Source organism: Mus musculus, chromosome 12 (assembly GCF_000001635.26).
Source record: "Mus musculus strain C57BL/6J chromosome 12, GRCm38.p6 C57BL/6J".
NCBI classification, from domain to species: Eukaryota; Metazoa; Chordata; class Mammalia; order Rodentia; family Muridae; genus Mus; species Mus musculus.
Window position 1 is genome coordinate 54,915,914 of NC_000078.6, and position 22,886 is coordinate 54,938,799.

Sequence of the window (22,886 nt, forward strand, 5' to 3'; positions counted from 1 at the left end):
CAGAGGGTGTAAGAACCACCTCAAAATGGTGGCATTGTCTAAGCAGATTGGAGCCACATGGAATAAAAGGGGAAGGGGTGAAGCCAGCTGAGGCAGGTCTTCTGTTTCTGAGCTACCACTGTGGTGCTTGCTCACTCACTCCTGTCAACCCCCAGCCTCATGCTGTTTGCCCTCAAGTTGTTCTGTGCAGATACTTTGTCACAATAATGCAAAGCTGAATAACACAAGTAGTAGTCCATTGTGAAGGAATGAGAAGACCGCTCACACAAACAACACAAAGGCATTTTGAGACCCTCGTCTGTATAAAGAAATATATGATGACTGTCTAATTTGCAAACTAAGAACAGGTCAGGATGAAAGCTAACTATTTTAACATATGTGTTCAGCTTGAAATAGGTTTAATCCAGGAATTGTGGCACATCTCTTTAATCCCCACACTTAGGAGGCAGAGGCAGACAGATCTCTGTGAGTTCAAGATCAGCCTGTTCTACAGTCAATTCCAGGACAGCCAGGGACAGACAGTGGCTCAAAAAAAAAAAAAAAAAACCATTTACCTGAAAAATGGAATTTCTCTTCAGAGAAGTGGGCAAGCTGTGCGCATATTCTGCTCTTCTCCTGTAGCAAGGTCTCTTTCAAGGCGCTTTCTCGGTGTCCTCTGGAGTTGAGAGCGTCAATGAGCTGGTCCAGCTGTGCACAAGAACTGTAAAAGCACCACCGATTTGGCTTATGCACCGGTTTTGGCAGCAGCACAGAGTCATCGAACGGACCTTGGTCGAGGCTGGAGGTAGATTCAGACAGGAAGGACTCTTCAGTTTTAATAGATACCTGAGGATCGCGAGGCTGTGCGTTATTGTGAAATGATGAAGGCCTAGGCAGCAACATGTCTTCAGTAAGACCTGAATAATCCTCTTCTATGAACAGACCAGGAATGGAAGGAAAGATCCAGTAGCGCCTGTACAGGCGGTCGCGCCCCAGAGGGAAGATGTTAGTACAGGCGATGGCACTCTGAATCTTGTCTAGGAGTTCTTTCTCTTTCTGCTGCTGCTCCTGCCTCAAAGCTTCCTCTGCGTCGGCACTCAGAGGCTCCTGCTTTATACAGTAGTTCATCTCTTCTTGCTTTATACATTGCTTAACTGCAGTTTGTCCCACTTTCCCTACGTTGAAATAAAATGTATTGTTATTGCTCTTTTATTTATTTTATTTCTTTGTTTTTGTTGCTATTGTTTGAGACAGGGTCCCATTATAGTAGTAGTAGTAGTAGACTCGGATGCCCTGGAGCACACAGAGATGCACCTGCCTTTAGCTCTGAAAGGCCTCTGCCATCATATCCAGCCTTATTATATTTTCAATATTCACTAAAGAAATATAAGACAGGCAAATCTCTGCATCTCTGTTCTACCAAGTGAGTTCCAGGACAGGGGGGGCTACACAGAGAAACCCCGTCTCAAAAAATAAAAACAAAATGCAAAAAAGAAATAAATATGAAATGCAAAGCTAACCAGGACTTATTGTGTTACAAACTGAACCATGTTTTACTGTGACGGTATCTGAAGCTGGGGCCTTAACTGAGCAGGTTTGGTATCCTAAGAACAGGACTACTAGGTCCCCTCCTCTCTGGCAAGCAGAGAGCAAGTTGTGTGAAGACACAATGAGAGATCATTGTGCACAGGCCTGCACATTGCTTTCATACAATAGAGAGTAAAAACTAGTCAAAACAGACTTAGTAAAACTTGCTAGGGGCCAGAAAGGTGACTCAGCAGTTCAGAGCATTGACCCTTCTAGAAGACCCAGCTTCAATTCCCAGCACCTACATGGAGGTCAGTTCCAGGGGATCTGGCACCCTCATATATTCATGCACACAGGCAAGATACCAATGCACATACAATAAAAAATAAATCTTAGAAAACAAATAAAATTTGAAGTTATTTAAGAGGCAGAGGCAAGTAAGACATAGTCTACATAGTGAGCTCCAAGCCAGCCAGGGCTACAAGTTGAGATCCTGTCTCAATCTGTCCCCCTTCCCAACACTGCAGTTGAAGTTAGGAGACACTGATGTGTGATAGGCATAGTGGGGATCTATAGTCCTAGCACTTGGGAGGTAGAGGCAAGAGGATTAGGACTTCACGGCCATTCTTGGCTATATTATGAATTTAATGTTCAAGGCCAGACTATGCTACATGAAATCTTGTTTCAAATAAACTTGAACAAGGAAAGAAGGGGAAGGAGAACATGAAAAGGACTCATGAAAAAGAATATTGTCTCTCTTCAATGACTTGTGAATAAAGCACTTTAGAATCTTTACAACTCATCAAGGCAGATTTTTAAGACACCATACAGACAGACATGGTGGCATACACCTATAATCCCAATCCTATAATTCACCACTCAGCAGTATAGGCAGGAGAATCAGGTGTTCAAGGTCAGTCCTAGCTACACAGCGAGTTCACGGCTGACTTGAATAGAGCTGAATCAAGACCTAGCCATGAAGCAGAAAGAACCCTGCTGTCAGTGAGCTGACAGGTACCTCTTCTGCTCCTTTTATGCGATCCGGGGTCATCTTCATCTTCAGTAACCACATCAGGGTCCAGATCTTTCTGCTCTATGTTTTTGTTCTCAGTACTAGTATCAAAATCTTCCCTTTCTTCTTCCCTGAAATGAAAAGGAATGAATGAGCTAAAAATCTCAAGAAAGTATAAGTAAGAAGAGTGATCCAAGGTATGGGTGAGAAAAAGGGGCAGAGTTAAACCATGCTTGGCCCTAGGAGCAAGGAAGGAAATGAGGAGTTTAGATTTATTTATTTTACACGTGTGTGTGTTTTGCCTGCATGTCTATGGGTGAACAATATATGCTCCTGGTGCCTGTGGAGACTAGAAAAGTGGGTTCTCCTTAGAACTGGAGTAAGTCACCAAACCTGGGTCCTCTCTGCAAGAGCAACCAGTGCTCTTCACTGCTGAGGCAGCTCTGTGAAGAAAAGTTTAGAGAAGGGAAGATGGTTAGAAAGTGCTACTGTGAAGGTGAGAATATGAATGGTGCAGAGAAGCTGCACTCCATGGTCAGAGGCGGGGGTTGGGGTTGGGGGTCGGGTGGGGGAGAGCGGTTGGATACCTGCTGATAACAGCTCAGAGTAGGGAGAGATAGGAAGACAAATACCAAGGGAAAGAAGCAGTTGTACTTCAGATACAGTGAGTGAGTGGAACAAACATAATCTGTTATTCCGTTATGTTGTTCAAATTTAAACTAAAATTATATGAACTTCAGAGGGAATTCTATCACTTAAACTGGGTGTAGTGGTGCATGCCTGTAATTCCAGTACACTAGAGGCTGAGGCCTTGAGTTTGAGGTCAGCCTGGGCCTCACAGGAGGTATCAGGCCAGTCAGGGTAAACTGCAAGCCTCACAGACAATAAAAAAAAAAAATGCTATCATTTTTGTTTCTACATCCAAAGTGAAGTTTTGCAGGCTCACATTTTTATTTACTGAGGAAACTGGGGAAAAGGCATATGAGGGAGGTGAGATAAGAGGGAGGGGAGGGGGAGAAGAGCTGGCAGGATGGCTCAGGGGAAATGTGCTTGCTATTTAAACACAATGAGCAGCAGAGTTCGAGCCCTGAGCCCCAGCATCCATGTACAGGTGGAAGGAGAAGACAAACTCCACCCCCTTCCTTCAGTCACACAACTACAACATTTAAAATATGGAAGAGTCAAAAGTGTCAATATACGCCTGTAATTCTAGCACTTGGCTCCTACTTGAAGCAGGAGTTCCAGGTGGTGATGGCTACATTAAAGAGAGGGAAACGTGGATATTTATTCCATGTTTATTTTTATAACTTGTTTGTTTATTCAGACAGTAAGAGCCTAAAACCTTCTAGAGCCTGGGTTTGGTTCCTAGTACAAAAATAAAAAACAACAATCTATATACTATGAACATCATGTCTTTAATCTGAGCACTCGGGAGGCAGAGAAAGGCAGATCTCTGAGTTCAAGGGTAGCCTGGTCTATATAGTGAGTTCCAGGACAGCCAGAGCTATGTAGAAAGATCCAGTTTCAAAAAAAACCTAAATAAATAAATAAATAAATAAATAAATAAATAAGTAAATAAGTAAACCTCTTTTTATAAAAGAGAAAATCACCATTTCAAAACATACAATTTAGTGATGTTTGTAGCATATTCACAAGATTGCCTGTAGTGGTTTGAATGAGATTAGCCCATAGGCTCATATATTTGAATGTCTAGTCCCTAGATGAAAAAGACTATTCAGAAAAAGATTAGTAGGTGTGTCCTTGTGAGAGGAGGTGTGTGCTTGGGGGTGGGCTCTGAGATTTCAAAAGGCCAGCCAGCCAGTCTTTTTCTCTATAGGCATGCAGAAGACATTTATCGATTTATACTTTTCATAAATCGATGAACATTTAGCTTGTTACTATTTACAATTTACCATTTACTGTTAGGAATAATACTAAGCCAGGTGTGGTTGTATGTACCTATAATCTTAATACTTGGGAAGTGGAGGCAGGAAGATTTATGTTCGAGGTTTCTTGGTATTTGAAAAGGATGGCAGAAGTCAATCTTCCAATTTAACCATATTCCTCTGTAAGGCTCAGAAGCACTACGAAACAGTGTACCTATGCTGGTGGTGGCTGTAGAGGGGAGAAGGAAATTAACTACTTAGGTTAAAGTTACCATATTGAGGTGGGCATGGAAGTGAACACCTTTAACCCTGGCAGAGGCAGGGGAGTCTGTAGTTTGAGGTCAGCATATCTACAAAATGAGTTCCAGGACAGCCAGGCCAACGCAGAGAAACCTAGTCTTGGGGATTGGGAAGACACACGACCCATTGAAATCTTTGTAGAAAGTTACCGTTTACAACACGAATTTTAAGAGACAAGTGATATTACTAAAAAGTAACACATGTATAATTGATTAAGAGTCTATACATAAATTTCATAGGCTTTTAAATATAGTCATAGAAAATTAAGTTTTTAAACTTTGAAAGCACTTTATAGTTTCTGGTGTCTGGCTTTTATTCTTAATCTTTATGTGTAATGTGATGATTTTTTTCTATACTAAAATTTCTTTGTATATGAGGTGAATCGGTAAAGCCACATGGGGAGTAAAATTCAAACCATACCCTGGAACTGCAGCTGAATTTCTCTGCTCGTCCTCCTTCAGTTTTTCTTGTTTCTCTTTCATTTTCTGTTCTTGTTCCTTAAGTTTTTCTTCCTTCCTTCTACGTATTCTGAAAGTCAAACAAAAGTCCACCTGACACACAGATACTTTACACTGAGCATCGTGCAGATGCTGGCAAGGATGTGGAGAAAGAGGAACACTGGTCCATTGCTGGTGGGATTACAAGCTTGTACAACCACTCTGGAAATCAGTCTGGCAGTTGCTCAGAAAATTGGACATAGTACTACTGGAAGATCCAGCAATACCTCTCATGGGCATATACCCAGAAGATGTTCCAACCGGTAAGAAGGACACATGCTCCACTATGTTCATAGCAGCCTTATTTATAATAGCCAGAAGCTGGAAAGAACCCAGATGTCCCTCAACAGAGTAACGGATACAGAAAATGTGGTACATTTACACAACGGAGTACTACTTAGTTATTAAAAACAATGAATTTATGAAATTCTTGGGCAAATGAATGTATCTGGAGGATATCATACTGAGTGAGGTAACCCAATCACAAAAGAAGTCACTTAATATGCACTCACTGATAAGTGGATATTAGCCCAGAAACTTAGAATACCCAAGATACAATTTGCAAAACACAAGAAAATCAAGAAGGAAGACCAATGCATGGATACTTCATTCCTCCTTAGAATAGGGAACAAAATACCCATGGTAGGAGTTACAGAGACAAAGTTTGGAGCTAAGATGAAAGGATGGACCATCCAGAGACTGCCCCACCCGGGATCCATCCCATAATCAGCCACCAAAGCCAGACACTATTGCATACACCAGCAAGATTTTGCTGAAAGGACCCTGATATAGCTGTCTCTTGTGAGGCTATGCCAGTGCCTGGCAAATACAGAAGTGGATGCTCACAGTCATCTATAAGATGGAACACAGGGCCCTTAATGGAGGAGCTAGAGAAAGTACCCAAGGAGCTAAAGTGGATAAGTGGGTCTGCAACCCTATAGGTGGAACAACATTATGAACTAACCAGTACCCCCGGAGCTCGTGTCTCTAGCTGCATATGTATCAGAAGATGGCCTAGTCGGCCGTCATTGGGAAGAGAGGCCCCTAGGTCTTGCAAACTTTATATGCCCCAGTACAGGGGAACACCAGGGCCAAAAAGTGGGAGTGGGTAGGTAGGGGAATGGGGGCAGAGTATGGGGGACTTTTGGGATAGCATTCGAAATATAAATTAAAAAAAAAAAAACTGCCACGCTGGGAAAACTGGCTCTGCACTCTATATCTATAGATTTAGAAATATAGCTGGTGCTGTGGCTGAGATGCAGCTGACCCTGTGGTGAACGTAAGCTCTACACAGAGTGAGAGAGAGAGGGAGAGTGAGCCATGTTTACCGAGCAGCTGTGGCTTCTCTCTCTTTACGGTGCTGTTCTGCTTTGAGCTCTCGGAACTCCTGCTTGGCCTGTCGCAACACATCAACATAATCTTCAATGAAATCCCTAGTAGAAACTAGGGTCAGTAGCTTCCCACAGAGAGCATGGAGTATCTTCATTTTTTCTCCTGCCAAAATGGATAATTTCTGTGTTATCAATGAGAAAAAAAGGAACAGTGTTTGACAATTTGTAACTCAATGATAAGATGCCTGATAAAGAACAAGGAGTAGTAGATATGGTGGTACATTCATTTACTTCCAGCATTTGGGAGGCAGAGGCAGGAAGTTCGTTGTGAGCTTAAGGCCAGTTTGGTCTACACGGTGAGTTCCAGGACAGTCAGAGACATAGTGAGACCTTGCCTCAAAACAAACAAGCAAACAAACCAAAACCAAACCAATCAACCAAAAGACTCTAACAACAATAATGCATGGCTTTTTCTTAATTTCTCTAATGAGTTAATTTCTCTGCATGGAGTTTCTTGTTGACTTGTTAGTTTTCTGGATAAAAGAAATGGGTAGGAAGTAAGCAGGTTAAAAAAAATTCCAACTTGTAGTTTACCTGGTGTCAAATCATATACAGAAGTGCTGGACAATTTTTTCACCAGACTGGGATTGCTCAGCCGAAGCTCCATGCAGGCATCGTCCGTAGCGTCGAATCCTCCTCGTTTCTGATACCTGTACTTTGCATTTGCTGATGTCACATCAGCACCTGAGGCTAAGATGTGCAGTCTGAGGATTTCAGAAAGAGTGCAGCTATCAAGATCCAAGCTTTTCAAACTGCAGCCTATATTGTTAAAAAATGAAACAGCTGTTTAGAAAACAATGAATAATCAACAATGTAAATGTACCTTTATAAATTATAATAAAATGCCAAACAACAACAGAAAACAAAGCCCACACATACCCTGGTGTAACTGTGGCCATGCAGCGGCCAAGGCTGCAACTGCAGACAGTGCAGATTTTGTGGGGTCTGCGTCCTCATCCAAAGCCTCTGTTAGATCTTTAAGGAAATAAACACTTTATTCTAGCGCAAGAATATTCGGGAAGAACGCCCCTTTAAAACGATGAACAAAGCAGCTTAACATTCATGGACCTCAGAAGAACCAACACCCAGCACAGCATTATTCACACACTCTTGGTCTCCACCAAAGCCACAGATCCTAGAACACAGACCGGACACTAACATTTCCTTACAGCACACAAGAACATTTACAAATTACCAGCAAGATGCACTTACATATTCCAAAAATGGCAAAATGTATTTTAGAATTAAAAACAAATCACTCATTTCATGTAACTTGAAAAGTCTACTTTGACAATTGAGTAAAGTTACCCGGACTTCTAAACATCTTAAGACTGGACCATGTCACAGGGCGGGTTTAATGATCACCACGTCACCGGGAGAGCCTTAAGGCCTGCACTGCGGTTAGGTACTCATGCTTTCCTTTAACAGTTCCTCACTTTCAAAATCTTTAGTCAGAAGCAGGAGGGAGATTTCTAAGAGAATAGCTTTAGCTTTGAAAGATGTTTAAGTTACAGGAGATCAACACAGCAAATCTGGTATAAATATATAAGGCACATATAAACAACTCCTCCCAATTGTAATACACAGATAAAAAAGCCTCAAGTGCCAACTGTACCCTCTTGCTTTCCAGAAACAACCCAAACAAACCAACTCCAGGGCTGTATTACAGTACAGTGTTTACAAATTATTCTAATCAGCAGGTCAGGTTCTGGTTTTAGCACTGCCAAGTAACTAGTACACATTCTTTAGACAAATCAGTTAATCGGGGCTTTATTTTTCCTAAAGGAGTGAGTCTAGATAAGCAATCTTTAAGTTCTTCAAATATTAGAAGCTCAACATAAGAAAAGCCTATGTTAAAATGGGCGAGAAGGTGAGACTTCTGTCCACCCATCTTGTTATCTCTCCTGCACTGCCAGCAAAGACCTCAGGCTAATCTGGATTTGTGCTTCCATAATGCTCTAACATGATTCAATTAGCAAAATTTCCAGGTTGACAAAAGAAACCTTAGAGAATAAAGTAACTTTTCCAAGGAAAAGGCAACTCTGGGGTCAAGTCTGACCACAGTCACTGATGATGCTAAGATACAAACAGGACCACATAGAAGTTACCTGATTACATTTACTGTAAATGCTGAAGTCACACCTACCAGACCTAACTCAAGTAACAGGCAAATACTAGACCTAAAACTTCACATCTTCAGTTTATATATAAAGCCCCAACAGATTTAATATTAGCATGCACTATGACTACCCACACTCCTAGACCCAGCCACACAAGTGTGCTAGATCTCTTCCTCAGTATACTGACAGTATCATGTCCAACCTCTACCATCTAGAGGAAATCGCCATTTTAGAACAAAGGCAACAGAGGCCTTAAGAAATGAACCAATAACAGGATAATTGTTTAGTCTTACATAAAATGACATGTTGAAATACTACTCTATTCTTTTACATTACAAAATTGTACATGTGTGTTCACCTTAGTGCATATGTATGTACCATGTATGTGCAGGTGCTGAAGAAGGTAAGAAGGGGATATCAGATCCTCTGGAATAGGAGTTAAAGACAGTTGTTAGCTTCTATGTGGGTGCTGCGATTCAGACCACAGTCCTCTGCAAGTGCAGCCACTGCTCATAGCTATTGACCCATCTCTCCAACTCAAAATATGTATTCTTGAACTGCATTATCTATCATATGGCACTCTAGGAAATTACAATTTTCTCAGTATTCCCTGGGTCCCTTCTTGCAAGAGAGCATGGCTGAACTGTATCCTATATAACTGTATAAAACAGTTTTGTTTTGTGACAGGGTCTCTTTATATAGACCATGCTAACCTCAAACTCATGGATCCTCCTGTATCTGCCTCCCTTATTATTACAAGAGGTGGGATTAAAGGCCTGTGCTACCAAGAGTGGCTTTATTACATCATTTTAATGTATAAAGAGGGACATACAACATTCAGTAATGATATCCCAGGGGGGGAAAAGGCTCAAAACTGTTCCATTTAAGGAAGATGCTCATGTCCTTCATGGAGAGATCCTATCTCAAACTAGCAGCAGCACCAAGAAAAAGGCAGGAATAACTGGTGGAATACAAGACTTTTAAAACTGACAACATTTCTTAGATTTGCTACAAAACAGAGATACAAAGGGCTAATGAAATTAGATATGGGCAATGCTAAGAAGACAAATAATTAGCTTTTTAACTTTGTTACCTATTTTCCTATTTTGAGATAATTATAATCATTATGTGGTTTATAGTTCAGATTGCCTAAATTTGTGGTCCATCACCTTATTAGCTATATATGTTTCTTTGCATAGAAAATAAATCCAGTCAAAGTAGAAGTTTAAAAAAAAATCAATTCTATGTCACTGTTTATAAGACTTTTGAAAACTTTTCTGTTATTGAGATGTGAAAAAAAAAGTTATTCTGCCGTAGTTGCCATCACTGAACCATATATAACCTTAATGCTTAGCAAGCCTTTATGCAGAGACTGACTTTGTATTTTTATATTTGAGATTGTTCTAATTTTTCCTTTGTACTTATTATTACATGCTCTCTATGTGCCTGTGTGTGTGCAGACACAGCTGTAGAGGCCAGAGGACAATGCCTCAGACATTGGTTCTGCTTATACTGTGGGCTCTAGGGACCCAATGCTGGTCACCAGGACTGCACAGTAAGTGTTTGCTTTTGCTGAGCTATCTTGTTGGACCCACTTTTCTTTTCGCACTAGAGCTTTCAAAATGGCAATCTTAACCTGTTTTAAATGTGGAACTAAACACAGCTAAATGTCTTAAGTTATGTCGTAACTTTACCAATAATTCTATAGTGTTATTGGCTAACACAACACAATGGTTATATGAATAAGGCTTTCATTTGATGAAAATGGGGCAGTCATGTTGCTAAGACAACCTTGATATTTAACCTATGGTGATGGGCACTTAAGCTGGAGAATACATTTCACTTCAACCCAGTCCATAAGATCAGAAGGCAGACAGCATTAGATGCAGATTTATTAATCCCATTGATCCAGGAACTAGGCACAGAACTCAAAACTAGCAGACTGGAGAAATTCCACCTTTGTGTCCCAGCACTCTGCTGCTGAGACATCTCCCAGCGTGATTTCCTTACGAAGGTTTTTACATAACAGACCAAAGCATTATTTAATCAAGCTCCTAGTCCACAAAAACATCAATAACTTATAAATGCCCAACCTCTCACCTGACTACAGGAGGTAAACACAACCGTGAGAAGTCTCGGGTTGGACCTGAACTAGTATACTGCTGAGGAAGGCCTTGAGCTTCTGACCTTCCTGCCTCTGCCTCCCAAGGCTGGGATCATGGTGTGCTCGCCCATGCCCACTTTTATGAGGTGCTGGGGGTGGTAAGCATATCCACACACAATTTTTAAATGACAGACAGAGAAATAGTTTATTAACAAAGTGTGAAAGGAAAGGCACATCAGAGAACGAAGTGGGTTAGATGGCTGGGCCTTGACCAGTGCTTGAAAGACAGTGAACATAATTGTAGAAGTTTTCTAAAGGGTTCTCCAAGAAATTTTTGCTATGTTAACATATTGTTATACTGACCTTGGATAATAATTTAAAGAACAAAATTTCTAAATCAATCTATCCAGATTAAAAAAAAATCCTAAATGTTAGTGTAAAACGTGTCAGATCTACAATAAAATCAGCAGTAGTATTTCAGTTGAAAGTAGTAATAAGAATTTGAGTTTTCCCCATGAAGGGCCGAGGGAAAAGGCTATTTAGCAGAATTTCTTGGCATTGCAAATACCAGACAGTGAGATGCTTCTAAATCACAAGGGAAAAGATAAAGAAACAACAGGAAATGTTTCAAAGGCTGTCAGAAACAGGTCACACCAATAGGAAGTTTTTACAGGTATCTGGTAATATGCTGTTAGCATAATGGAACTTAACATCAGGTAAACTAAACACCACCTATATTTTCTAACTGCAAAAGAAAAGTTATGAAATAATCCATCAAAACCCAGTTTTACTATATAGCTGCTAGCTCAATCAGCAATGGTGTTGAACTCTGACCTTTGGTGTCAGCATCAGTTATCTGCTCTTTGGCTACTTCCTCCTCTTCTTCAGCCATCGCCTGGAAGATTGCAGTCAGGAAGAAAAAAAGCAATTCACACAGTGGGCCTTCACTGTCATTTCCTACAAGAGCTTCCTCTAACACTTCTGCGAATAAAACGTTTAAAAGGAATTTAAAGTTCTGTCATGACTGAAGAAACAACGCCATTGGAAAATAATAAACATTTAATCAACATGAGCCTGTGAGGCTGTTCTCTCAAGTGCCTGTTTATGGAAGTAGGTCCACGCCTTATCTAAACCAAGATCAATTAGGATTTCAACACATAAAAAAAAAAGTCAGTGCACTAAAGTCAGTCAAAATATAACATCTAAATTTAACATTGAGGCACAAGTTTAGCTACATTAAAAATATAATTTTACAGGGACTGGTGATGAAGGCAGATTGTTGTACCAGCTTACATCACAAATTCTGAGTCAGCCAGAGCTACATAGTAATATTCTGTCTCAAAAGTCAAAATAAATAAACAAAACCCCCCTAAAACACACAATTGATTATTATCGTTCCACTGTTGATGAGAGCTCTGTGGGCTGTGCTTACCACACAGTGCCCAGCAAAGGTAACCATCATTATTAGTTTTTAATCCTAACACTGTAGACATTAAAATGTTTACCTAAATAAGATTGTTTAGATGCTCTTGATTCATAAGGTATTATTATTTCTTCCATAAGGAGACACTACTGATCTCAGAGCCCTATGGGTTGATATACTCTCTTATTAAATAAGAAGGGCAATGAAATCTGTCTCAGAGGCTTCTACATGCAGCGTAAACAAATTTTTTTTTGGATAAAAATTTAAAACTTGATTCAAATTTCTCCTTATATTAGATTCTATTATAAATGTCTATATTAAGTTTGTAAACCCACATGTAAATTAGTTATAAATTAGAAGTGGAAACTACTTGTCTGTAAACTCTCACATGGTATTCCTCACTCAAGAAGTGTGTCTGTCTATAACTGTTCTTAAGGGGGCCCATGGCAAAGGTAAGGATGTCCCAGTTCCAAGCCTAACAGTAACAGTTTCTGTTTCCTAGTGGGAGGTCACATGGAGAGGACTGAAACATATGCGTGAAAAGCCATCTTAAACAGCGAGCCAGTCACACCTTCATCTGATGTCAGGTCTAGCCACTCTTTGACTGCAATCATATGGGAGATTCCTAGGAGATGTCCAATGACCTTACAGAACTGTGAGGCCACTTACTTTAAAAAAAAAAACACATTTATTTTTATGTTTATTATTTTTTTTCACTAATTTATTTAGTAAACATACAAGACTGTGTTTCTTAATGACATTTTCATGCACATATATAACTGTGCGTTTGCACTTCTCCTGTCCACCATCCCTGATTATCTCCCTTTCTCCTCTCTCTAACTGACCCTTTTCTGGCTCTATATTGTACCCACCTACTTTCATGGAACATACGTGTGTGTGTTTCCTGTACATCTTTAGTATGCAGGTTATTTTTGTTTACTTGACACAAAACTAGACCTATCAGGGAAGAGGTAATCTTAGTTGAAAGAATGCTTCCTTAACATGGCCTGTAGCTATGTCTAGAGGGCCCTTTCTTGATTAATGGCTGATGAGGGAGCGTACAGACCACTGGGAGTGATGCCACCACAGGCATGTGGTCCTGGATACTGTGAGAATACAAGATGAGCAAGACAGTAAAAAGCACTTCCCCAAGGCCTCTGCTCCAGCTCCTGCCTCCAGATTCCTGCCCTCACTTTCTTTGAGGATGGGCTGGTGTGGAAGTGCAAGTAAAGTAAGCCCCCACCCTCACCTCCCCACCCCACCCTCACCACCCCACCAAGTTACTTTGGGTCATGGTGTTTATCACAGCAATAGAGACAGCTAGAAATCAAGTAATACATTTTGTCAGAGTAAACAGGTAACTTGAGTACTTGCCTAAGGTTACTCCCTCAGGAAACTCATCTTGAAGGTCAAAAAGTTCCCCAAATGCATTAAGGAACTCCAGAACCATCAGCGCATCGCCGAAGACTTCAGGAGGGAGTCTAGTTTTCACTGGCGTGGGCTCTGGAAGTTCCTGCAAGGTTACACAGTACATGTAATGTCTAAAGGTTTAGATACTTTTAGATTACTTCCAGAATAAATGAAATCTTTATTCTTTTAATCCAAATAAAGCTAAATGCACACAGCAGTTATGGTTTCGAGGTATCACAATGATTTTGGCAGAGCAACCTCTACTACAGTAACAATGCAACGCTGGAAAGTTAAGAAAACCGTCTATATAGCTGGCTGTTTCCTTTCAGTTAAATGAGGAAGATGCACTTCTATCACAAACTCTTCAGCTAGGTGTGCACTATAGACTTGCAGTCTCAGCACTCAGAACAGTGACAAAGATGAATGGGAGCTCCAGGCTGCCTGGTCTGCACCATTCTCACTGCCAAAACAAACAAACCCAACCCCACCCCAATTTTTTTCTTGAGATAGGGTCTTAGTATGTAGACTAGGATGGCCTCAAACTCACAAGAGGTCCATCCTCCTGTCTCTACCTACCACTTGCTGGAGTAAATGCATGTGTTACCATGCCCAGCCCAGACAACGATTCTATCAGCAAAGCCACATAGGACACATTAAATACATCTGTGTCAAGCACTGCATGTTCATACCTTAAGGTCATCACATTCCATATCTTCTCTGGGTTTACTCCACTGCTTTAAGTATTCCATATATTTTCGCTTTTCTTCACGTAATTTTTCTCTTTCCTAGTAAGAAAGGTTATAAAAATTATTAGAAGCAATTTACCCATCAATGTCAACATTACCCAAAAACTGTTAATAAACACTGGGGCTAGGCAGCTCAGCTAGTCCAGTCCTTGCCCAACAGTCCAGTTAGATCCTCGACACGGTGTAAAATGAGGCATGGTGGCACACACTCGTAATTCTAGGACCTGAAAGGCACTGGCAAGAATTCAAGGTCATCCTTGGCTACAGAGCAAATGTGGGACCATTTTACACAAAACCCATCGCAATTAAAAACAAACACCCCCCCCACCCTGGACTAGGGTTTCATGAAGATGATTGTGAGCTGCCATTTGGGTGCTGGGAATCAAACCTGGGTCCTCTCCGAGAGTAGCCAAAACCCTCAATCCACTGAATCATCTCTCCAGTCCTGTTTTTAGTTTTTAAGGTCAAGAATGAAGACTAAAAATAAATGAATCAAAGTATTATTTATTTTATTTTTGGGTGTGTATGGTCTATGAATGTGTGTGTGTGGGGGGATGTAGAGACTACTATCAGTGTCTTTAATCATTTTCTACCTTGTAACTTTTAAAAAATTAAAAAAAAAAAGATGTGCATGTGCCTGCATGTTTGTGTATATATCTCATGTGCACAGTGCCCAAATAGGTCAGAACAGAGCATCAGATTCCCTGGAATTGGAGTCAGAATTGTGAATAGCACAACATGAGTTATAGGAACCAAGATCAAGAGCTCTGTAAAAACAGAAAGTGGGGGCTGGTGTGATGGCTCAGTGGTGAAGAACACTGACTGCTCTTCCAGAGGTCCTGAGTTCAATTCCCAGCAACCACATGGTGGCTCACAACCATCTGTAATGGGATCTGATGCCCTCTTCTGGTGTGTCTGAAGACAGCTACAGTGCACTCATATACATAAAATAAATGAATCTTTAAAAAAACAAAACCAAACCAGAAAGTGTTCTGGGCACCCAGCACTTGGCAGGAAGATCTCTGTGAGCAGCCTACAGAATGAGTCTACAAAGTGAGTTCCAGGACAGCCAAGGCTACACAGAGAAAACCTGTCTCAAAAAATAAAATCAAAAGCATAAAAGAGGGAAAAACAAAAGCAAAAAACCCAAAACTCACAAAGAACCAAAAAGAAAACAAGTACGGGGCTGGAGAAACACCTGAGAGTTAAGGGCAGTGGCTGCTCTTTCAGAAGACCTGGGTTCAATTCCTAGCGTCAAAAAAAAAAAAAAAAAAAAAAAAATCTAAAAAAAAAAGAAAAAGGCGCTTGCCCTTCTGGTCGGCGTCAGCTCCAGGCCACCTTGGGCGCGAACTTGGCAGACCATCCCCTGGTCCCTGGAGGACTCTCCACACCACAGGTGCCCTAGCACACCCAGGATCTTAGGATTACTGGTAAGTGGAACACAACATCTATTCCAAACCAATCTTGACAGGCCCGTGACAGCAGGAGCAAGGACACAGGAGCCTTGCCTGACCAGCGGCCTGGGTTCCTTCTGATTGGCGCTGGTATACCTTGGTTTCAAACACAGCAGATAGCCCCACGGTCCCTAGAGGAGACACCACTTCCAAGCGCTGTAACACGTCCAGGATCTTAGTGTTCCAGGATCCCAGAAGCTTGATCACACCAGGATCTCAGGGTCTCAAAGGAAGCTTGACTGCCAAGAATTCTTACACACCCAGAATCTCAGGTTCATAGGATCCTGGAATCACAGGATCCTGGAATCACAGGATCACAGAGAAAGCTGGACTCTCAGGAGTCCTGAATCACTAAACAGGATTGGAGAGATGATTCAGTGGATTTACCGAGATGAACTCTCAATTCTGAACATCTATGCTCCAAATGCAAGAACAGCCACATTCATTAGAGAAACTTTGCTAAAACTCAAAACACACATTGCACCTCACACATTAATAGTGGGAGACTTCAACACCCCACTCTCATCAAATCCTAGAAACAGAAATTAAACAGAGACACAGTGAAACTAACAGAAGGTTTGAAACAAATGGATCTAACAGATATCTACAGAACATTTTATCCTAAAACAAAAGGTTATACCTTCTTCTCAGCACCTCATAGTACCGTCTCCAAAATTGACCATATAATCGGTCACTTAAGAGGCCTCAGCAGATACAAAAATATAGAAATAATCCCACACACCCTATCAGATCACCACGGACTAAGGCTGATCTTCAATAACATAAATAATAGAAAACCCACATACATGTGGAAGCTGAACAACACTCTACTCAGTGATAACTTGGTCAAGGAAGAAATAAAGAAATTAAAGACTTTTTAAGAGTTTAATGAAAATGAAGCCACAACATACCCAAATTTATGGGACACAATCAAAGAGTAGAGGAAAACTCATAGCTCTGAGTGCCTCCAAAAAGAAGCTGTAGGGAGCATACACTAGCAACTTGACAGCACACCTAAAAGCTACAACAAAAGGAAGCAAACTCACTCAAGAAGAATAGATGGCAGGAAATAATCAAACTCATGGCTGAAATCAACCAAGTGGAAAAAAAAGAACTATACAAATAATCAACCAAAACAGGAGCTGGTTCTTTTGAGAAAATCAACAAGATAGATAAACCCCTAGCCAGACTAAGTAGAGGGCACAGGGACAGCATCCTAATTAACAAAATCAAAAATGAAAAGAGATACATAACAACAGAACCTGAGGAAATCCAAAACATCATCAGATCCTACCTCAAAAAGCTATACTCAACAAAACTGGAAAACCTGGATGAAATGGACAATTTTCTAGAGAGATACCAGGTACCAAGCAAGGTTAAATCAGGATCAGATTAATGATCTAAACAGTCCCATATCCCCTAAAGAAATAGAAACAGTCAATAGTCTCCCAACCAAAAAGCACCCAGGACCAGATGGGTTTAGTGCAGAGTTATATCAGACCTTCAAAGAAGACCTAATTCCAATACTCCTCAAACTCTTCCACAAAATAGAAACAGAAAAAAAAAGGAAAAAGAAAACAAAAAACAAAAATAGAAAATAGAAACAGAAGGTACTCTACCCAATTTGTTCTTTGATACCACAACTACTCTGATACCTAAACCACAAAAAGATCCAACAAAGAAAGAAAACTTCAGACCAGTTTCCCTTATGAATATCAACGCAAAAATACTCAATAGAATCGTTTTTAGAAGGGGGAACAAAATACCCATGGAAGGAGTTACAGAGACAAAGTTCAGAGCAGAGCCTGAAGCAACGACCATCCAGAGACTGCACCACTTGGGGATCCATCCATAAACAAACACCAAACCCAGACACTAGGCAGATGCCAACGGGATCCTGCTGACAGGAAGGAGCCTGATATAGCTGTCTCCTGTGAGGCTCTGCCAGTGCCTGGCAAATACAGAAGTGGATGCTCACAGTCATCCATTGGACAGAGCACAAGGTCCCCAATGAAGGAGCTAGAGAAAGTACCCAGGGAGCTGAAGGAGTCTGAAGCCCCATAAGAGAAACATCAATGTGAACTAACCAGTACCCCCAGAGCTCCTGGGAACTATACCACCAATCAAAGAAAACACATGGTGGAACTTGTGGCTCTAGCTGTATATGTAGCAGAGGATGGCCTTGTCGGTCATCAATGGGAGGAGAGGCCCTTGGTTCTGTGAAGGCTCTATGCCCCAGTATAGGAGAATGCCAGGACCAGGAATAGGAGTGGGTGGGTTGGGGAGCAGGGGAAGGGTGGGAGGGGATAGGGGATTTTCAGAGGGGAAACTAGAAAAGGGGATAACATTTGAAATGTAAATAAAGAGAATATCTTATTAAAAAAAGAATTAAAAACAAAATGAAACAAAAATAAAAGCAACAACAACAACAACAACAAAAGAGGCTCTAAAATAATTTAGGTTAAATGAGATTAGTAGAGTCACGAATTCTTGAGGGACTAGCAGGTAACTTGATTAAACTTGGCGGCTCACAAGTGTCTGTATGTCTAGTTTCAGAGGATCAGATATGTCTCACACAGACATATACAGGGAAAACACAAACACACATCAAATGAAAACAAATAAATCATGAAGAAGAAGAGTTCAATTCCCAGCAACCACATGGTAGCTCACAACCCTCTGTAATAGGAACTGATGTCTTCTTCTGGTGTGTCTGACAGCTACAGTGTACTCATATAAATAAAATAAATAAATCTTTAAAAAAAGATTCATTTATTTAATGCGTATGGATGTTTTGCCTGTGTGTATGTCTTGGCACCACATGCATGTCTGATGCTTGTGGAGTCAGAAGAGGGTGACAGATTCCCTGGAGCTGAAGTTATAGATGGTTGTGAGCTGCCTGCCATGTGGGTCGTAGGAAGAGTAGCCAGTGCTCTTGAATCACAGCTATATTTATACATATTAATATACTGAATACCTTTTCTCTTTCTATTTTAAGTCTCTCTTTTTCTTCTTTTTTCTTTAGTCGCTCTTCCTCTACCATTTTCTTCAGTTCCTCCCTTTTTTTCTCTTTATCCTCCTTTTCTCTTTTTCTTGCTTCCAAAGCATCCGCTCTTTCTCGTTTTAGTTTAGCCTTTTCGAAAGCTGTGGAGAAAGGTCAAACTGAAAACTACACGCTGACAAAAACAAAATAAGTCTAACAAAAACGGCTCTAAAATAGTTTGGGTTGAATGAGATTAGCAGAGACTCACACATTCTTAAGGGGCTAGCAGGTAACTGATTAAACAGTAAGCCACCCACATTAGGACAAACATATCCTGCCTTTAAAACCAAAGACACTAAAACATACAAAAATGATAATTAAGTACTCTTCTTGTTAGGATGTGAGGTCGTCGCATCCTCACAATGGTAATGTGTTAATCTAGAATCCCACCTGTGAACGAGATTCAGATGCACTCAAGCTGGGAGGCAGGGTCAGTGAAGGCCTCAGACACAGCTCAGATGCCATGCCTCTGACAGCTTTTAAACCCTGGAAAGAACTTTAGCTCAATCTAGCATGAAGCAATCTACTAGGGAATGATATACTTAAGTGAATAAGGGCCATTCAGAAAAAAAAAATGGCAGATGTATCTATCATTCAGAAATATTCCTCATTTGGGCCCAGAGAAATAATGTTTTTTTATCCTTAAATAGTGTTTGGAGAGAATGTTAAAACTCACCCAGTGCCCTCATTTCTTCCTGTTTCAGAAGTTTGTCTCTTTCTTTAATAGCTTTGTTCCGATATCTTGCAGCAGTCTGCTTACTAGCAATGCTGTCTTCCTAAAAAATAAATGAAGAAACTAAAGCGCTAAACCACAAACTACATAAACTGATGATTTGTCAAGTTTTCTTAGTAAGGAAAAAACAAAACAAAACAGCCCAAAAACATCAAAAGCTCTCACCAAGACTGCAATCATTGGTCAGTACTAGAATACCAAGATGTACATAAGTACCTTGAAGCCCTGGGTTCAAATGCCCAGAACAACAGAAAACCAGTAAAACCCACACCAATTACAGCTTTTTGTAAATATTAAAGTGAATTCTAAATATAAATGGATGGATAAATTAGTAATTCTAATCATAGTGATATGTAGAGTATGAGCCAACCTCCACACTTACATAAATAAATTAGAAAAACATCCAATACTCTGGTACTATATCAAGAGCAACAAAAATTATACATTAGAAAAACAATAAATCCTCAAGATTACTTTATAATCCAGATGATATAAACATCAAATATGAAAAACATGTCAGGATTTTTTTTGTGGTCAATATTGAGCAATCCCAAATTTTTATTTTATTTTGGGACAGTAGTCTTGCTATGTAGCTCCTTGCTGGCCCAGAACTTTCTATATAGACAAGGCCTCAGACTGCCTCAGCATTGCTGTGACCATCCTGCCTCTGCCTTGTGCCACAGCTGGCTCTCTGATTATCATTTATTACTTCATACTGTAATACAACAAAACATACATTTCATTTTACTATTTAAGTACTTGGTAAACACTAGGCCACCACTAAACAACAGTGATAAACAAGGTAGCCTTGGACCCTTCCCTCATGGATAGTTTATCAGGGAAGTCAGATCTTAGTAAGTGTAGTGGCTATTCCTGATCGTCAACTTGACTATATTTGGAATGAACTACAATCCAGAATTGGAAGGCTCACCAGTGACCCTAATCTGGAGGTTGGGAGATAGAAGTTTCTGATCTGGATCTTGGTATGCAGATCTTGAGGCATAGTGGCCATGGATTCCAGATAAGACAGGGAGTTCAAGGTCACCTGGGATTAAAGGCATGGTAGAACACACCTTTAATCTGGGCTACACCTTCTGCTGGAGACCATTAGGACATTGGAAGAAGGGAGTTCTGTGACTCTAGAGAACCCTGACTAATACAGTAAGTAAAATATGAGCAAGGTTGTAACAACTAAGGTTCAATATTCTAAGTAAACACCTTATCTCAAAATTTGGATAAATTCTGAAGTGGACATTTTAAACAGCTGACAACGATAATTACACCTGAACTTGAGCTAGGAAATAAAGTGGTTAATTGGTCACTATGCCGACGGTTATGTCCAAGAGAAACACCTTTCATCAACAAGGATTGGAGCAGCTCTGAGAAAGGTTGTCAGAAATGATCAAGACACTTCAACAAATTCTAAATTATACTGTCTTAGGGTCTTACTACTGTGAACAGATACCATGACCAAGGCATCTCTTTCTCTCTCTCTCTCTCTTTATATATATATACACACACATACATATATAATTTATTTTTTACACTCCATATTTTATTCCTCCCTAATCCACCCTCCTACTGCTCCAAGTCCCATATACCTCCACTCCACCCCCTGTCTCCACGTGGATGCCCCCACCCCCCACTTCATCTGACCTCTAAACTCCCTGGGGCCTCCAGTCTCTTGAGGATTAGGTGCATCATCTATGAGTGAACCCAGACCCTGCAGTCCTCTACTGTATGTGTTGGGGGCCTCATATCAGCTGGTATTTGCTGTCTGTTTGGTGGTCTATTGTTTGAGAGATCTCAGGGGTTCAGATTAATTGAGACTGCTGGTCCTCCTACAGGATCGCCCTTCTCCCTCCTCAGCTTCTTTCAGCCTTCCCTAATTCAACAACAGGGGTCAGCTGCTTTTGTCTATTGGTTGGGTGCAAATATCTGCATCTGACTCTTTCAACTGCTGCTTCTTTCAGCTGAAAGGACCAAGACAACTCTTTAAGGACAACATTTAATTGGGGCTGGCTTACAGTTTCAGGGTTCAGTCCATCATCTTCAAGGCTAGAGCATGGCAGCATCCAGGCAGACATGATGCAGGAGGAGCTGAGAGTTCTACCTCTTCATCTGAAGGTTACTAGTGGAAGACTGGCTTCCAGGAAGCTAGAGTGAGGTCTTAAGCCCACACCCACAGTGACACACCTATTTCAACAAGGCCACACCTCTGAATAGTGCCACTCCCTGGACCAAGCAAGGCCACACCTCTGAATTGTGCCACTCCCTGGACCAAGCATATGTAAACCATCACATTCCACTCCCTGGTCCCCATAGGCTGTTAAAACACTTGAATCTGGAGCTGGCGAGATGGCTCAGTGGGTTAAAAGCGCCTACTGCTCTTCCGAAGGTCCTGAGTTCAAATCCCAGCATCCACATGGTGGCTCACAACCATCCATAACGAAATCTGATGCCCTCTTCTGGAGTGTCTGAAGACAGCTACAGTGTACTTACATATAATAAATAAATAAATCTTAAAAAAAAATTGAATCTATGGGGGCCATACCTCATAGCATAATGCAAAAATACATTTAGTCCAACCTCCAAAGTCCTAACAGTCTATAGCAGTCTCAACAACGTTAAAAGTACAAAGTTCAAAGTTTCTTCTGAGATTCATCCAATCACTTAACTGTAATTTCCAAAGCAAGTCAGGAAACCAGCTGGGCAAATTCCAAACTCTGCATCTCCAAGACTGATGTCAAAGCAGTCTTCAGATCTCCCAACTGCTTTTTCATCTTTGTTGACTACAACACACTTCTTTCTCCCAGGTTGGTTCCACTTCCTGTTAGCAGCTTTCCTCAGCAGATAACCCACAACTCTGGCATCTCCAACATCTTGGAGTCTCCAAGGCAACTTAAATGTTACAGCTTTTTCAGTGTCTGGGATCCACACATGATATTCTGGGCTCTTCCTAAGGGCTGTCATCATTTCTTCAACTCTGCCCTCTGTAGCACTCAGATTGATCCACTCCACTGATGCTGTTCTTGGAGATCATCCCATGGTACTGGCATCTCCAATACACTGGGGTCTTTTTCTGCAACTAGGCTTCACCAATAGCCTCTCATAGGCTCTCTTCATGGTGTCAAGCCTCAACTCCTTTGCATGACCCCTTCAGTCCTGGGCCATCAACTGCAACTGAGGCTGTACCTTCACCAATGGTCTTCCATGGCCTCTTACAGTGCAAAGCCTCAGCTGCTCTTCATGACCCCTTAA

General features: G+C 40.9%; 1 protein-coding gene across 5 annotated transcripts in view; it reads right to left on the reverse strand.

The window, feature by feature from the left end:
- Baz1a (bromodomain adjacent to zinc finger domain 1A) overlaps positions 1-22,886 on the reverse strand; it is a 121,383-nt gene that overhangs the window by 22,925 nt on the left and 75,572 nt on the right. For 2 of the 5 annotated variants that reach the window (NM_013815.2, XM_006515670.3), the window contains exons 8-18: positions 19,569-19,668; positions 18,827-18,993; positions 14,339-14,434; positions 13,614-13,752; positions 11,651-11,797; positions 7,472-7,567; positions 7,127-7,351; positions 6,530-6,695; positions 5,125-5,232; positions 2,525-2,649; positions 555-1,154 (exon numbers count right to left, since the gene is read on the reverse strand). In NM_013815.2, coding sequence (NP_038843.2) covers positions 555-1,154; positions 2,525-2,649; positions 5,125-5,232; positions 6,530-6,695; positions 7,127-7,351; positions 7,472-7,567; positions 11,651-11,797; positions 13,614-13,752; positions 14,339-14,434; positions 18,827-18,993; positions 19,569-19,668 — 1,969 coding nt within the window. Of the gene's footprint in view, positions 1-554; positions 1,155-2,524; positions 2,650-5,124; positions 5,233-6,529; positions 6,696-7,126; positions 7,352-7,471; positions 7,568-11,650; positions 11,798-13,613; positions 13,753-14,338; positions 14,435-18,826; positions 18,994-19,568; positions 19,669-22,886 lie in introns of those variants that run through there. The other 3 variants (XM_030246646.1, XM_006515671.4, XM_030246647.1) reach the window with 3 other exon arrangements.